The sequence below is a fragment of the Rhipicephalus sanguineus genome, unplaced genomic scaffold, assembly GCF_013339695.2.
Source record: "Rhipicephalus sanguineus isolate Rsan-2018 unplaced genomic scaffold, BIME_Rsan_1.4 Seq10034, whole genome shotgun sequence".
Classification (NCBI taxonomy): domain Eukaryota; kingdom Metazoa; phylum Arthropoda; class Arachnida; order Ixodida; family Ixodidae; genus Rhipicephalus; species Rhipicephalus sanguineus.
Window position 1 is genome coordinate 2,229 of NW_023614148.1, and position 17,771 is coordinate 19,999.

Sequence of the window (17,771 nt, forward strand, 5' to 3'; positions counted from 1 at the left end):
GATGACAGAAGGCCGCAATACCGAAGGCTGAACCCAGAATCCTCTACCAAGACCACGGTGGTTCTTACACCGTGACCAAGACCAAAGGTAGGCTTCACGATGTTTTCGAGACTGCAACGATGGCCATCTTGCATGCGAAGAGGCCGAGAAGAAGATGCAGACAAATCGGACTATCCTGTCTTCTGTTTCGAATGAGAAGCCGGTTGGAGGCAGGATGCGCTTCTCTATAAAGTGTCTTCGTCGCTTTGTCATGCGCACTTATACAATATGTTATTACCTTCGAGCCAATATTTCATATAGATAACATTAATTCAAGAAGTACGTTCGAAAAAAATTTGTGCTCGCGCAGTTTTGTCGTGTGCTCGTTCGGTGTGGGCTTCCCTTGTAGTACTAGGGAATAGGAGCATGGTAATCGTGCAATTTTGTTGGCTTAACGCAAAGGCAGAGGAGAGGAAAGTTCCGATCCCCCACCAAACAGTGTGATATTAGAAAAAAACAGTGAACCCGGAGAGGATTATCTTGATGGGATTCAGCGTTCGTCGCCCGTGAATCGAAATATGTCTCAAAAAAGGCACTCAAAGCCACAGTGGGCTTTCGAGCCGCTACCGGGCGTTTTGGTAGTGTTTTGCTCTGGGCCGGTACAACCGGTATCGCCAGAACGAAAGCCTTTGAGATAAAGCGGCGTTTCGCGACTTTACCGCTACCAGAAGGCGCGTGCACCGTGGATGGCTTGCACTGACGTCACTGAAACCGCCGTGTTGAAGCACCAGCATGTGGGGACGTGACGTTTGCAATGTCACATTAATGTTATCAAAACATCGCATGCAGGTTCTTTCCATATTCCCGCACAGGGACGTTCCTGCCACGTCGTTTTCACGTTGACGCAACTTGTTTGTCATCAAAGTTGCCATCGTGGAGTGCCAGTACCTTAAGAAGCTTCGTCCATGACATCACGTGCAAGCTATCTATAGGCTTCCAAAGCAACGTCGAGCAGCGCTAGTGCTCTTAACGCAAATGGGGCATCCGCGGCCACAACACTGCCGCCCCCACTTCCGCGCACGCGCAGAGCTGTCGGACTGCATCTGTGGTGCGTCACAATGTTACTGTTGCTGACTACCAGTGCTTTGGGCCGAATGAGGAGCACATGCACGCACGTGTCTTTGCCGCCGCTGGCAAATCCGACCGCCTTCGCGGGCAGCGTCTGCCCCCAGTAACGCATAGCTCAGCCGCGCGAACGTCGCCCCCAAACTTCAGCTTGGGCTCCCTATACGTCCGCCTTTTCTGCGATGTACCAAACATCCCCAACACATTGTGTTGGTGTGCCACGCCGCGCGATAGATTCTTAAGATAAAGCAATAGAGTTACGAAAATTTAAGAACAACATACTGTACAATCTATCGAAGAAACCTCGGAGGCAATGCAAATGGCACCGACCCTGGAGGTTCACCACAGTCAGGTGGACTGGCCACCGGCCGCGGCATTCGGCTCTGTTGACTGAGGGAGCCGCATACTTAGCGCTAAAAAGAACTTTCTTGATATTTCGCACAATAAACGTTTATTAATCCTCCGTCTAAATGATCACTGGAAGGCTCCGTCGCGTTTCCAAGAGGCATGACGTCGTGCCCGCCCGCACACCAGCCGATAAGTATATCTGAATGCACTTTTGCATAGCGCATTCCCTTCAAGAAAGCCTTAGTAGTTCAAGCAAACATTTCCGTGTGATCCTCCCGAACTTTTCTGATCGTGATGCTGAGCATTACTGTCTCGACGATTTGAACCACACATTAAAAAAAAAAAAAAAGGAAATACGGTCCAACGAAGTGATGAAACCTCGGTGTCTCAGCACAGCAGTCCTGTTCTCTCTTCAATCGCAATCGCCGTATACTTCTATCGTGCCAACTATAGCTGTTCGAGATTGTCACGTCTTGCAGACTGCACAGCACACGTGCGTATTAGTTTTCCACGTAGGCCAAAGACGCAGAAATAAATAAGCAAACATTAGCTAGCTTTACCGTTGTCATCGCTGTCAACGCAAGTTTTCACCGTAGCATCTGCTGACCGAAGCGTTCATCTCTTAAGTTGGCTGCACGTCTCCCTTCGTTCTTTGACGCTGTGGCGCGTTTATTTACCAGGTCGACCATGCCGTCTCTGTAGTGATTCGGCATGTTTCATTGCTAAATAAAGCGATAAGTTTTCCACTTGCTCTAGGAGGTTTACCGTGGTGGAAGAAAGGCGAGTTCTGTATTGAAATCGATATCGCGTCTCTTGCCAGAATGCATAATTTCAACTTGTTGCGTCACGAAAGCTTCGCGTTCACGCATTCCCACAAGGTGTGAACTTGCATAACTTCCCCTTAGTACTGGAAGTATTGAGGGCACATTTAACCAGTAATATTTTTAGTGTGTTTAGGAGCGTGTCAGTTTCATGAAATAATTATTTTCTCGAACATGAGCGTAACGCGGTTGTCGGGCGCCATCCGCGATGAACTGCGTGCTGACAAGCGTCCATATTTGGCACGCTTGCGTAACACCGATGCGCGTGCGAACGAGATCACATGCGCGATAAAGTACGCGGTGCCGTGAGTAAGAAAAATATCACTTTCGAAAATGGCGCCTCTGCTCTCGCTCGAGAACTTCTTTGTTCTCATCTTGCAGCTATGAATTGTCCACTCTAACTCTGCAATCTTGCTGTCATGTTAAATATTATCAGTTAACGTAGATTCACTGTTATTAGGCAAGGAGTTGCCTTGAGACGCGACATCTTCTGTTCAGTGAGAACAATATATGCTACGCTTGCATATTGCTTCTGGAACAAGGTTGTAAGATGGTGCGTGAAGAAGAAGTAGAAGAAGAAGAACAGCGCCCGCGGAAGACGTGTCTCCTGATCGTCTCCGCCAAGGTCACGTTTCCAGAGACCCGTCCACCTGCTGCCTCCGTGAACGACGTCGCCGACACGGAGGTAGACGGGGAAACAAGTGGAGCTGGCATTGTGAGGACAGCGAGACAGCCAGACCACGAACGGTTGCGGGCGTCTTCGAACCCGGGCATCGATGCCGTCTTCATTTGCCTCAGCATCGCCTCCCGACTCTCGGAGAACGACCTGGAGTCGGGGGGACCAATGCGGCGATACTTCTGCACCATCGGTTTCAACGCCGCGGGGAACAAAAAGGATCTGCGCAACGAGCCGCGCACGCTGCAGAACCGACGTGGCAGAAGCGCAAGAGGCAGGTGGACTATGACCGGTTGCGGCCGACGCACCGAAGTCGTCGTCACCTGCTTCAACATCGACTCCCCCGACTCCTACGAGAAGAAGCTGGTGTGGGAGAGGCCATAACTGCTCCACTTGCTCTCCGGCGCGGCCGAAATCGTTGCAGTGAACAAGTAAGATCTGCGCCAGCAGACGTGCTTGCTAAAAAGCCGACGAAGACCAAGCGGATGAGGAAGGAGGGCAATGAGCGGTTGCGGCCGGACTGCCGACATCGTCCTCATCTGCTTCAACGTCGAGTCGCCCGACTCCCTGGAGAACACCTCGGAGTCGGGGAGGCCAGAGCTGCGATACTTCAGCTCCGGCGTGCTCAACATCTCTGCGGGGAACAAAGGGGACCAGCGCAACGACCCGCGCCCGCTACAGGACTCACCAAGGCAAAGCAAAAGGCAGGAGGGTTACGACCGGTAGCGGCCACTGTCGAAGAAGGACCTTCCCGACGTCCCGAACGAGCTACCGGATCCTTCCCTTACGGTGAAGGAGCCTGTGCACCTCAGGAAGAGCGCCCATGCCGAAGCTCGAAGCCTCCGGATCACCTGGAATGTTCGGCGCAGGTCAAGAACGTCGTGCGCGAGGTAGACTGTAGCGGTGACCGTCTTGTTGGCCAAGAGCGCGAAGACTAAGCGCATTCTGCGCTCTAGAATAAACCTCTTCCCGTCCCCAGTGAGAAGCCATTAAGGGGACGTGGAGTTGTTCTCGCTGCACTGTCTTCGTCGTTTTTTTGAGCGCACCTATCAACTACATGTCAACGCGCTCTGCACCCTATATGTGCAGATAAAGTCGTACTCCAGCATCGCGTTAGATGTGCGCGTTTTTCTTTTTTTTTTTTTTTTTGTCGGACTGTCTGCTCGCCTTATGCGTAGCAAAGCTGCAGCAAATGATCTTAGCTATGAAGTAGAAACTGATGGCGCTGAAAAATCAGTCACTGCGCTTGGAAAAGTATACCTTGCTCACGACTTGTGGCCGCAAGAAAGGTATAAATACTTGTTTATCGACACGGCAATGTGTTCGAAGTGTCAGGGGCTTGCATATGTGCGTACAGCCTCCGTGTTGTTGTTTCGCGTTTTCCTTAATTATTCGTTTCGTTTCTTTTTCATTTTGTTGCAAGTACGCCTTAGTGTTCGTTGGTGTTAGCCCGTCCCTTTTTTTTTTTTTTTGTAGCGTTGTGAGTCTTACATTGGCATAGCTTACCGTAAAGAAATGGAGTGATTTACAGGCGCACCACTGCGGAATTCAGTTAACCCTACCACTTTCTAGAGTAAACACTGAAGGTTAGTAGAGAAGAGTGCGAATGATTTTGCAGCCTACCTAGCGGCTGTGTTTTGCAATGAAGTGATGACGCGTGCATTGAGGAGGAAATGAACAAGTGGGAGTAACACCGGTGACTACAGCCAGATACGGCGCCTCAGCGACAGCTCGACACCGTTGCCGCCACCGTCAAATGTCATTACTGTGACACGCGAAACGGTGCCCAACTTTCGACACCTGCTCCACGGTGGCAGACGCACGCCGACGCCGCGTGGGCGCGGCTCGCTCTCATTAGGCAGAGTGGATCTTGACGGAGTGCACTTCGCCCTCGTTCTCCTGTCGCAGGGACAATGCATAATCCGAGATATGTAGATTATCGTTCCTTGTTACCGCTTTTCAAAAAGAAAAAAAAAAATGCAACGTTTGCTCGCGTGATAAGTGGCATCAACCAGTCAATTGCTTTTACTTTTTTCGGCTCAACTCATCTGGTACTATCGCGAAGAAAAAAAAATGCAGTAGCGCTTCTTCTGGTGTGTCTGTCTAGTAAAGTTCGCGGTACTGTCGCATCACGATTCAAATCCGCCACTTTTGAAGAAAAAAAAAACTGTGTGTGTATGTGTGTTTTCGAGAGAAAAAAAATGTATGCAGTTGCACTCGACGTGAAAGCTGTAGAAAGTGCATAGCAGTGGTTCGCCTGCCCTCAGGCGACGCTTACGTTCACGGGCAAGCGCGCGCTGGCGTTCCAGACGTGTAGCCTGCTCGGCGTCCATGGGGAAAGGAAACGTTCACTTGTGATGCAGTGGTGCACTCTCCGCCCTCCTCCCTCCTACTGACCCCACATCTCTTCTCATCCTACTTCCCTTTCCCACCCCTTGCTATATATACTATACGCAGCTATGATACATGGCTATCCTATCATGGTTTGCCTGCGTGACGCCAAGCGACCACATCAGATCACAGGAGATGACAGGAAACATGAGACGCCAGCCTGGGCCCCTAAAGTGCTCCGCATTTCGAAATGATTAAACCAATTCTCTGTCAATCTTCTGTCAGTCGTATTTGCTGGCGACGCGAGGTCTTGTTGCAAGATACGTTTCTTGCCAGTGCAGATCGAAACACCTTCGGACACGAGACTTCCGGCATTGCAGAATGCCCTCCGGTTCAAAGAGGAAGGAAAGTTTTTTTCCCCTTCTCCATTTTTCTGTTTGCCCGATAAAAAATACGGTACTGTAGTGACCGGTAGAACGCAAACCGATCAGGGCCGCGGTGCTTCGAGAAAAGGACCGTATACCGCACCGCCACTGTCTGTGGATCCTGTCGTCCATGGGGGTATTGTCGTTACCACCCTGTTTTTTTTTTCCTTCTTATTCGGTATACTATACGTCAACCGTGAGTAGCAGCAAACGCCGCACGGAAGCTGCTCTTTTTTTTTTTTTACCCCGTTTGACGCGCCTTGTTTTGAGATCGTGCGAAACGGCGTGCTGGGGTGCTTTATCACGATTTCGTGCGCGTCGAACTAAGTTGTGCGACGAGAAAGGCGTTCTTGTACAGCACTCGTGTAAGCAGCACATTTTCGCATAGTACGGTGTATATGAAGTATCCAAGTTGGCAAGCCAAGGGACAGACTGAATGACCGCCGCTGTCTGTTAAACGGTGTAAATCAACCTTCACAACGTTTATGAAAGTGGCATACTTATGTTAGAGCGAAGCTGTATACGCCGAGGCAGAACGGGTGTCCGTTGACACGTTGTCCATAGTGTAGGCATGTGCCGCAGTGATTGGACAAGCCCCACTACCCGCCACTGCGCCATTAAAAGCGAAGTTTGCGGGCAAAAACGCATGCGCCGCAGAAATTGGGCAAACTCCGCTATACTAACCGCAAGTCCATTAAAGTGTCGCGAAACGGAGAATGAGACATAATACGCATGCTTCTCAAATGGCTCCTCAAGATAGTGCATGAAACGCCAAGCACATGCGGCAAGCCAGACAAGACGACGCATGCGGCGGCAAAAAGACGCATGCTGCTCAAATAGAAAACTAAAAAAAAAAAAAGAATGCGATACATTCAAAAGGGAGTTCCTGCATACCTTTCATGAAAATTCTGTGCATTTCTGTACTTTAATCAAAATTCAGTGTCACGTTTGTGTCGTGTGCTACGCAGCTTCGCTGGTTATCCACCTTGAAATGCCTCCGTGATAAACCTATTGATAAGCACCGGTGCCGCCCCTTTCGGCTTCGCCGGTGAACCATCGCCACATGTAAGGGCGGTGATTTTTAAGTGTTTGTTGAATGTTAATTTAGAGTTGCTTGCGTGAGTTTTCGTTCTTGTCGGCATTAGGAAGATACTTGACTGCGGATAGCAATGGCTAAATATCTCGAACGCCGGATTCAGAGAAAGCAGAAATTGTTGGGACGAATCGCCAGAAGCAGCCAGTACTTAGATGATTTTGACGTCAGTTTCTTTCGATTTTGAAACCACACGCCCTTCTAGTAAAAAAGAAAAAAGGGAGCTCTCAATACTCCGCTGCGTAGCGACCCGCGCGCACCTGTCAGCAGTACGAAATACCGTTTTGCTAGCGCATGGCATCTCGGTCATCCAACCTGTGATCCCTTCACAGAAGTGAACCTGTCCACAGTAACGCCACAAAAAAGTAGCTTCGTCCTCTTAACCTTGATGCGGCTTAGCCTGTATGCTGCCTAATCCTGCTTGGACTGCAGTGTGCTCGTTTACTTCCCGAGAACGAAACATTTATCTGCATTCGCTTTTGATTATATGGTTAAAGTCAGGGAGGGCGACAGTTTCCTCCTTGCCTCGTTTTGGCAGCAGCAACGCGAACAAAACGAAATCCATGCGATGAGGATCGACAAGGCGCGCCCCATACGCGTATACCTACACACGTAGCCAAAACATTTCGCCGAGCCGCGCTTGATCGTAGCCAGGTCGCCAACCGTCGTACGAACCGCGTGAGTCTTCTGGATTCCTTTACCTATACTGACATCTAGACTTACTGTATATGCCACCTTTAGGTAGCATATACAGTAACTGTATTGACATCAATGAAGGCGGTGGGAGTTGAAGTGAACTGCGTGAATACTTCGGGTCATACATACGAGAGCGACGTTCTAGCGCTTTCTGGATAATATTCTCAGCGTCTAAAATACATCACGTTTCTTCGCTCTCTATAACGTTCTTTCTTGTTCGCAGTCGACTGGTGCCCCACCGGCCCGAGACCCCTTCACGACCACGCAGGCCGGTCTTCCTAACAGGTCATACAATCTTCTCCTTTTGCGTGTCCATTGCGCTGTCTTTCGCGCTCATGCGTGATCCCTAGAAGCTTCCTCCGAAAACCTTGAAAGGAAGCCTGCGCATTCCCCTGTCATGTATAGTCCGTACATCTTACGTCAGCGTGGTTCACGTTGATCCACGCGATGTAAACCATTTGGTGAGTTGGCGTTCGTACGTCATTAGTAACTCATCATAAAGACGCGGAATTAATGGAGCTGATGAGCTTGTGTCCAGTGCTCCCTTTGTTCTCCATACTTCTTGTGTATACTGCGTGCGATTTAATAAGGATGGACTCGCGGCTGTCCTGCGTTCAACATCTACGGCGAACCCCAGTGGTAGGAGACGAGCCCGCTTAAGCGTTCGCGAATTGCTCTCGGGAGGGCTCGCGTCGGCCTCGATCAAGAGAGCGCGGTTCGAGTAGTTGTAAATGTAAAACGGCACTCTGCACGAAACGCCTTTCCCGCCTATTTTGGGCACGGCGCCGCCACGTGTATGGCCACACCGCGTTGAAGTCAATGCGCCGTGTACCACAGCTGAAACAGGGCATTTGTGTTTGCCGCGTTAAAACGAGGACGCGTGTAGTTCAGGGTGTCCCCATTGAAATGCATCCCAAGCTACGTTCTCATTTGGTAACCGCCCGAGCGGTTTAAATTAATTGTCCTGTGTTAGACGAAAGGTTCACCTCGCGCACGCACCAGGTTCCTCATTCATCCACTCTAAAACTGCACTTTTAAACTAAATGGGATAAGTTCACTAAAATTAGGGCGCCGTAAATCTGCAACGAAGAGCGGTAATATGAACCGATTCTTCCTTCAAGTGAAAAGAATGGCTACCTGCTGTTAGCCAATTTGTTCAGACGAGTTCTTGAAGCTCGAAAAAGGGCACAGTCGCTAGAAGAAGTCTGGTGGTTAAAAGAGCCTGTTACGTGCAAAGATAATTTATCTTTGATTAATGTACACATGTACTGTACAAAGGTGTATGCAGGAGGAAAGCTTGAGACATATAGCAGAAAGCAGCTAACATACAACTTATATCGGTTTTAACCTGTGCTGCTGCTTACCTTAGTACTCCCCATCCCACTCCTGCCCGGTAATGTAGCCTGGAGAATCTTCTCCTTTTATGTGGGGTAGCCTGCGTAAATTTGGTATGTTCTGAAGCTTTAACAGATTCACTTCGCCTGTTCGCAGCATTTCATTTTATTTTTAAATGGAAAGCTGCCGGTAGAGCTGCACGCCGCGAAGTGAAAGCTGCGAAACTATATATAGCACAAAACCGTCACATATATATGTTCCGTGTAGTCTGTTTCTTTTTTAAGGGAATGCTGTTAGCCCGAGGAATTCGCCATTCGTAAAACTTTCAGGTGCTCGCCGCGGGTCGCCATGTACTCCGGACTGTCGAGACCAGGCGCTTCTTGATACGCGAACATTCCTCGCGCGTTTGCAGCATTCTAAGAAAAACTGCCGTGAAATTTACGCAAAATTTGCTAACGCATTCATATGCGCTGAAAAAAAAATAACTTGACGTCGTTTGATGTGGTATTTGATTCGTGTTTGTGCGTGGTGTGTTGCGTTTGTTCGTTGCGTGTAGGTGCTTTAGGCATGTACAATGCTCACGGATTGAAGCGCTACATCAAAACACTCAGTATAACGACTAGTATGCGCAATCGCACGAGATAAACGCGTCATGTCGCTACGAATCGTAGCCGCTAAAGTCTCCGACGTAAGTGTTTCAGTCAAAATTACGCCGTTATGACACAAATGAGGACGGTGGAAACGACGGTGCTTGAATTACTTAGCCCTAAGTGCGTTTCAATCCGTGAGCACTGCATTCATCTTACTGAATTTCGTGCCGTAATTGGTTTGCCACACGTTTGAATCGTCAGTATGTATGGTATACTGTTTTCGCTGGCCGTCTGCTACCAAGGTAATGTGAGCGTTTATTAGGATGCTAAAACAAACAGTAACCTGAAAAAGAAAACAATAAATGGACGCATCGTGGGCACTTCGCGCACTTCGCAAAATGGTGAATTGTGGCGTAGTGGGTACTTCGCAACAGTGATTGCAGTAAGCGCCATAGAGAGCTTAAAACGGCCCATGTCACTCGCACAGAAGTCTTCATGACTGCGTCGGTTCAGCGAGGCCACGCGTTCTAGGCGCACTCTACGAACTGCTCCTCTCTCATTCATGAACCTGAGCGCGACGCAACTTACCTGGTTCTCAATGACACTATGGAGTCGGATCGAAATGCTAGACGGAGATGTGCCAGTGGATCTCAGTATGGGTGCATCCGCGTAGAAGGCTGTCATACCGGCCCACAGCAATACACACTGCGTGAATTGTATTTCCTCCCGTCCAGCACAGCTGCAACTATTTCTACGGAGGCGCTTTTTTGCTTTCGTGCTATGAACGATTCCTGTGAAAGCGGAATCATGTTCTTTTTTTTTCTCTCGAATATACCATTTCTTCGACTTGGTTATTACTCTTGCTTCACATATTACCTTTTTTTGGTCATTTTCACTTGGTAATGATATTATTTGTACCAGACCCTGTAGTACTTAAACTTCACGTAATAAAAAAAAAAACTAATTTTTAGAACAGCGCATGTCTTGCTTAACTTATCAGTGAGGATGGTACGTTTCGTTTTCATTCACTGATGGCGCTTATGCCTCCGCTGCAGGAATTAAATTTTCGGGTATAGTATTAAAAAGCAAGCTGATTTAATATCTTCTGAATATTTGTTCTGATATCGCGAAAACTGCCCTGATACAACTAAAAATACCCCCGCCGCTGAGTAAACATCTCTCTGCCTGTGTTGATAAAGGAAACTGCTGTGTTGCGGCTGGTAGTCCTGGCGCAGCAGCAGTGGAGGAAGACCGGCGGTGACCGACGCGGCGGACGCCGACCAGCCACGAACACGCGGTTTTGACGCGAAGCGCCAAGAATAAGAAACGTCCGCATTCAACGAGTACTCTTCACACACTGCGTTTTATTACACGTCGCCTGTTGAACATGATGCCAGAGCGGCGCCCCCTGGCATTCTTACAGAACAATTGGGAAACCGAAACTGGTGTATACAATCACAACACAACAAACTTTCCTAGGATATATGTGTAGAATGGAAATATCTATGCAAGCATATTGTTGTCGTTTGTTTGTAGCCTACCAAGCTTGGCACTTACCCACTCTGGGGGATTGGCCAAGAAGTATTGTAGCCTATGGATGATTCCCTCTGTAACGTCGTTGTCTTCGTATTGTGGCTCCACCGTAAGCACTATGAATTCACACCAATGCGCCCTTCTTTCTCTCCATTTTACAATCACTCTTGGTAAAAGTAGATCCGTAGCCCACATAATGCCGTTTTTCATAGCCGAAAGGCCACTACGGTACGTTATGCTCAAGCGTTTATGTGAAGCATAGGCTTGCTAATCCTGTTTGGAATAAGGTTTCAAGGCTTCTCAGAAGAACGAGAAGAAGAAGAAGAGCGCCCAGCGAAGAAGCCTACGTTGACTCGCACGGAATAGCACATATTGTGGCTATCAGAGCAAAACCCAAGTGGTAGTTGTAGACGTGAGGGCGACAAGACATGCTTTCTGATAGTCTGAAGCGGTGCTCGCTCGCTTCCGGTGGCCTGTGTGCCTACGTTATTCGAGAACACGCCACCGGCGTCGAGTTCCAGGTATAACTGGCTTTGCGGGGAAGAGCGGGGCAGAACTACGGCCGGTTGCGACCACTGCCGCACCCAGACGTGATCCTTGTGCGCTTCAGCATCGACTCTCCGGACTCCTTGGAGAACATCGCGCCGGCGTCGGGGAGCCGCATGTGCGCCACTTCTGCCCCAACGTGCCCATCATCATAGCGGGGAGCAAGAAGGGCCTTCGGAACGCTCTGCGCACGATGCCGGCACTCGCCAAGAAGTGGCTATAGAGGACCGGTTTCGTCGTTGTCGCGCACGGCACAGGCGTGATCCTCATGTGCTTCAGCATCGACTCTCCGGACTCATTCGAGAACATCACGCCGGCGTCGGGGATCGCAAGTACGCCACTTCTGCTCCAACGTGCCCATCCTAGCTGCGAGCAAGAAGGGCCTTTGGAACGCTCTGCGCACGATGCCGAAAGTCGCCAAGGAGGTGGCTAGAAGACCGGTTCAGTCGTTGGCACGCACGGGCACAGACGTGATCCTCACTTGCTTCAGCATCGACTCTCCGGACTCCTTGGAGATCATCGCGCCGGCGACGGGGAGGCCTCAAGTGCGCCACTTCTGCCCCAACGTGCCCATCATCATAGCGGGGAGCAAGAAGGGCCTTCGGAACGCTCTGCGCACGATGCCAGAATGCGCGAAGAAGTTGCTAGAGGACCGGTTACGGTCGTTGTCGCGCACGGGCACAGACGTGATCCTCATGTGCTTCAGCATCGACTCTCCGGACTCCTTGGAGAACATCGCGCCGGCGTCGGGGAGGTCGCAAGTCCGCCACTTCTGCCCCAACGTGCCCATCATCATAGCGGGGAGCAAGAAGGGCCTTCGAAACGCTCTGCGCACGATGCCGGCACTCGCCAAGGAGAAGTGGCTGGAGGACCGGTTACGGTCTCCGCACTCCTTGGAGAACATCGCGCCGCCGTCGGGAGGCCGCAAGTGCGCCACTTGTGCCCCAACGTGCCCATCATCATAGTGGGGAGCAAGAAGGGCCTTTGGAACGCTCTGCGCACGATGCCGGAATGCGCGAAGAAGTTGCTAGAGGACCGGTTACGGTCGTTGTCGCGCACGGGCACAGACGTGATCCTCATGTGCTTCAGCATCGACTCTCCGGACTCCCTGGAGAACATCGCGCCGGCGACGGGAGGTGGCAAGTGCGCCACTTCTGCCCCAACGTGCCCATCATTTCGAGGAGCAGGAAGGCCCTTAGGAACGCTCTGCGCACGATGCCGAAACTCGCCAAGTGGCTAGAGGACCGGTTACGGTGGTTGTCGCGCACGGGCACAGACGTGATCCTCATGTGCTTCAGCATCGACTCTCCGGACTCCTTGGAGAACATCGCGCCGGCGTTGGGGAGGTCGCAAGTGCGCCACTTCTGCCCCAACGTGCCCATCATTGCGGGGAGCAAGAAGGCCCTTAGGAACGCTCTGCGCACGATGCCGAAACTCTCCAAGTGGCTAGAGGACCGGTTTCGGTCGTTATCGCGCACGGCCACAGGCGTGATCCTCATGTGCTTCAGCATCAACTCTCTGGACTTCTTGGAGAACATCGCGCCGGCGTTAGGGAGGTCGCAAGTGCGCCACTTCTGCCCCAACGTGCCCATCATCATAGCGGGGAGCAAGAAGGGCCTTCGAAACGCTCTGCGCACGATGCCGGCACTCGCCAAGGAGAAGTGGCTAGAGGACCGGTTACGGTCGTTTGTCGTGCACGGGCACAGACTTCATCCTCATGTGCTTCAGCATCGACTCTCCGGACTCCTTGGAGAACATCACGCCGGCGTCGGGGAGGTCGCAAGTACGCCACTTCTGCTCCAACGTGCCATCATAGCGGGGAGAAAGGAGGCCTTTGGAACGCTCTGCGCACGATGCAGGAACTCGCCAAGGAGAAGCGGCTAGAGGACCGGTTACGGTCGTCGCACACGGGCACCGACGTGACCCATGTGCTTCAGCATCGACTCTCCGGACTCCTTGGAGACCATCGCGCCGGCGACGGGGAGGCCTCAAGTGCGCCACGTCTGCCCCATCGTCCCCATACTCATAGCGGGGAGCAAGGAGGGCCTTCGGAAGGCTCTGCGCACGATGCCGGAACTCTCCAAGAAGTGGCTACAGGACCGGTTACGGTCTCCGCACTCCTTGGAGAACATCGCGCCGGCGTCGGGGAGGCCGCAAGTGCGCCACTTCTGCCCCAACGTGCCCATCATCATAGCGGGGAGCAAGAAGGGCCTTTGGAACGCTCTGCGCACGATACCGGCACTCGCCAAGGAGAAGTGGCTAGAGGAGCGGTTACGGTCGTTGTCGCGCACGGGCACAGACGTGATCCTCATGTGCTTCAGCATCGACTCTCCGGACTCCTTGGAGAACATCGCGCCGGCGTCGGGGAGGTCGCAAGTGCGCCACTTCTGCCCCAACGTGCCCATCGTTGCGGGGAGCAAGAAGGCCCTTAGGAACGCTCTGCGCGCGATGCCGAAACTCGCCAAGTGGCTAGAGGACCGGTTACGGTGGTTGTCGCGCACGGGCACAGACGTGATCCTCATGTGCTTCAGCAACGACTGCCCGGATTCCTTGGAGAACATCCCGGTGGCGTGGAGACCGGAAGTGCTCCACTTCTACACCAAGTGCCCATCATCATAGCGCGGCCCCGCCACGGTGGTCTAGTGGTTATGGCGCTCGACTGCTGACCCGAAGGTCGCGGGATCGAATCCCGGCCGCGGCGGTTGCATTTTCGATGGAGGCGAAAATGTTTGAGGCCCGTGTACTTAGCTTTAGGTGCACGTTAAAGAACCCCAGGTGGTCGAAATTTCCGGAGCCCTCCACTACGGCGTCTCTCATAATCATATCGTGGTTTTGGGACGTTAAACCCCAGATATTATTATTATCATAGCGCGAGGGAAGATAGGCCTTTGGAACGCTCTGCGTACGATGTCGGAGCTTGCCAGATAAACCAGAAGTCCGTGCTGCTTTAGAAAACGCAAATCGTTAGGCCTCTTTCACACTGTGGATGCGCTATCGTTACTTGCGGGGAGCGCATTTTCGCTTGACAGATACGCTCACGTAACGATTATGGGTACAAAAAGCGTATTAGACATCCATCGCCATTATATGAGTACGATACAGTTGACATCCTTGATGGGTATGATAGCCTTGAAATAGTGCAAAGAGGAATATCGGTGTTTTATCATTCAACAAAGATGACCCTCTCCAAGAAAGTCAATAATAGACGGACATTTTTGATGAGACTTTATTTGAGCGTCATATCAGCACTTAGCCGAACTGATGTCGCATGTAATATAAGTTTATGTTACGAGATAGTAAACGGCCCCGAGTTGAAGAATATTTTCTACTTCATGGTATTTTGCTTATTTTACTGTCTTGCGCCTTGCCGCTTTAATTTAACCACTCGGCAACAGATGAAAAAGTATAGCTAAAAATACAGTTTCATATTCAAGAGTCGGCCTGCAAATGCATGCGAAACTCATTCGTTTCCTCTGGCTCTCTCATTCTCGTTAATACTATTCCATCTTTTGAGCTCTCGGTTCCTTGGTTCCTCTTATTCCTTTTCACATTCTGAGATGTTCTCCGTATTCCTCGCTTTCTTTTCGCCTCTTTTTCAGCGAGCCAGGCTCCTGGAGCAGGTACATAACTCAGACCATGCCGCACGCAAGGTCTTTCATTTTGTTTTCTTTTTATGTAACGAAACACGGTCTGTATAACGAACTCCATCAGTGCACTCACTCCGCCTGTCCCTGCTTCCCCAGGGAACACCATGTAGCGGCAACGGTGTTCGCTCTCGGGCGTGCTTCTGTACTTTCTATACTTCCTTTCCTCTACTCCTTTTTTTCCTTTGTAGATAGGGAGGAGGGTGTGCTTAAAAAAAAAAAAAAAGAGTCAGAACTCTTGAGCAGTCGTCCCTGTGAAAAAGGAGGGCCCGCGGAGCGTATTGATCGGACCTTTCCTTTTCCCCTACGTAAATCCCTTCTGCCTTCCTCTGGACCTTTATTCTGTGTTCGCCCTCTCTCTCTGGCGGCGGCTGGCGCGGGTTTTGTGCAGCCGCCTCTTGGCGAGGAGAAGGGCGGCGTTTGTCGCCCCGGTGGCGGGCCGCTCGTGTGCGGAGTCCACTGCAATCCCCCGGCCAGCCCAACGCCGTGTGTCTCGCTCGCGAGCCCAGCAGAGCCCGCAGCACACTGACTCGCACTTCTCGAGCGGCAGCAGCAGCAGCAGCTATCTCGGCGGGCCACTTTGCGCGGCGGGCCGCCGCTTGCTATTGATCTGTTTCCAGGCCGCGCCGTTTCGCGCCGCCAGACGCGCGTGGCCGCATAAACAAGCGCGCTTCTTTTTTCGCGCGCGGTTGGCTGCGCCGTCGGCGACCCCCACTTAGCCCCCCCACCCGTGGCACCCTGGCTTTCTCCCCCCCCCCCCTGTGCCCCTCTTCGGCCCCCGGGGGAGGGGCCGGCCGGACCCGGGGCGCTCGTCATCGTTTCGGTCCTCGCGCGCCCAAGACAGCCGGCGGCGTGCGCGCCGCGGGTCGGGTCGTTGTGTGCCTCGCTGCCGCGTCTCTCACACTATAGCGTGTCATAAATTGGGCCGCTCCTTGTCGCTGACAATGATCTGTCCCCCCCCCTCCACGCGGTCTCCTTTGCAGCGACGACGCAAGTTTCTCGAGGATGAGCCGGATGGGGCCCATTTCGCTCATGCCACACCAGTATCTGCAGTATTGCATGTCTGCCGGCACGCGAATTTCGACCCACGAGTTAGTCGCAGGAAAGCTAGCAGTTTCAGTCATAATGCGTACATGGGTTTTTCGAGACACCGTGTGGATCTCCTGTAGCAACAGCTTGGCTTGGGCGAATCGGTTCTGCTTGATCATACCTTCAAGCAGTGCGAAGAGACCATGACAGTAACAGACGACCACAGTAGCGCTTGTCTCGTTATCGCTGTCTTTTGTTGAGTTCCTCGTTTCTTCGCTTTGCTTCAAGGTGCATTCAACCATAGATGCTAGTCCTTGCTCTGGCGCTCAGTTTGCTTGCGACTTGTGCGAATAGCGTGGTTGGGATCCGGGATCATGTTTTGTAATGACTCATTATATTTCCTTTTATTTTCATTATTGGCTCAGACTCCACCGGTACTTGATGAGAAGGTGGGTGGGTCTAAAAATGAAATGGACCTTTACAAAAGACCCCTTAAATCCAAATTCTTCTGTTCAACAAATATACTGCCTACGACGTTTCAACCAGGTTACATACAAACTTATCAGGCATCGTTTTCTGGCCTTGTATCGTTGAGGTTTGGAATCACACACACACGGATGTAGAGGATGTTCTCCAAAATGGGGCCGCGAAATAAATCTGGTGGTCACACTCGGCTCTCTAGCTACGTTTCCAGTCTGCGACATAGACCCTCAGTGAGCGCCCCTTGTTTTTTTTTTTTTGTTTTGTTTCTGCGCCAGTGTAGACTTTCTGCCTTCGATATACGGAACCCTAAAGATGTCAAGATAGGTGCTGAAGCAAAACAGAAAGGCGAGCTATTTGGTACTGATTCATTCTTGTATAAGTTTCCAGTTGTGAGTAAGCGCTCGTGTGGTGCACTTTCTTGTCCATTTTGCGCTTCTGTTATACAAGAATGAAGATAGGTGCTCCATCTCGGACTTGCACCTCCGCGAGCGTTAGCAGACGACAGAGAAACAGAGCAACTGCGCGTGCGTTCTTTGGGCGTGTGTGCTCCTCTCACAATGGAACTTAATGAATAAGGACGTCAGCGTAACTTTCCCGCACTCATGAACGATGTAAATGACGCAGGAGTGGAGAGAGAGAAAAGAATGGACTTCCTGTTGGGATTTTTTTCTTTTCTACGCTTTCGGATAATTATGTCGCTGTTCGTGGCCAGCCAGATGCCGTGATTAGTATGCTTGAATGCCAGAATATTCGCCTCTTATTGTTCCCTCTGACTCTGCTAACTCGGAGCCCCCCGCCGACTGAACCGCTCCCAGTTGATGCTTAGTTCACTTCAAACTTCTAACGCACCTTCTGCCCACGAGGTTAGAGGCTACGATAGCTAGTGCGGTTATAATGTGGTAGCGGAAATATCCCGCTATGTGCCACTGGGTACTGACCGTGGGCGTGCTTGGATTCACCTATTGTTCTTCCCGCATACACCTACCCTCGTTTCGCGACAAGAAACTGGTTACAAGTTGTCTGAATAACATATATCGCGTAGGTAACAACCACAGGTACTTCAGTGCCAAATGTTCACTTTCTATTATCCCGAGGTCACTGTGACCACTTGGTCTGT

At 51.2% G+C, this 17,771-nt stretch overlaps 2 protein-coding genes across 2 annotated transcripts; both read left to right on the forward strand.

The window, feature by feature from the left end:
- The first annotated feature begins 2,823 nt into the window (after nucleotides 1-2,823).
- Nucleotides 2,824-3,333, forward strand: LOC119375894 (ras-like GTP-binding protein Rho1). Its single transcript, XM_037645925.1, has one exon. It carries the CDS (start codon nucleotides 2,824-2,826, stop codon nucleotides 3,331-3,333), a length of 510 nt encoding a protein of 169 aa, XP_037501853.1.
- Nucleotides 3,334-11,902: 8,569 nt separating this feature from the next.
- On the forward strand, nucleotides 11,903-12,463 carry LOC119375895 (rho-related GTP-binding protein RhoC-like). Its single transcript, XM_037645926.1, has one exon. The coding sequence runs from the start codon at nucleotides 11,903-11,905 to the stop codon at nucleotides 12,461-12,463; it is 561 nt and encodes a 186-aa protein (XP_037501854.1).
- The last annotated feature ends 5,308 nt before the right edge of the window (nucleotides 12,464-17,771 follow it).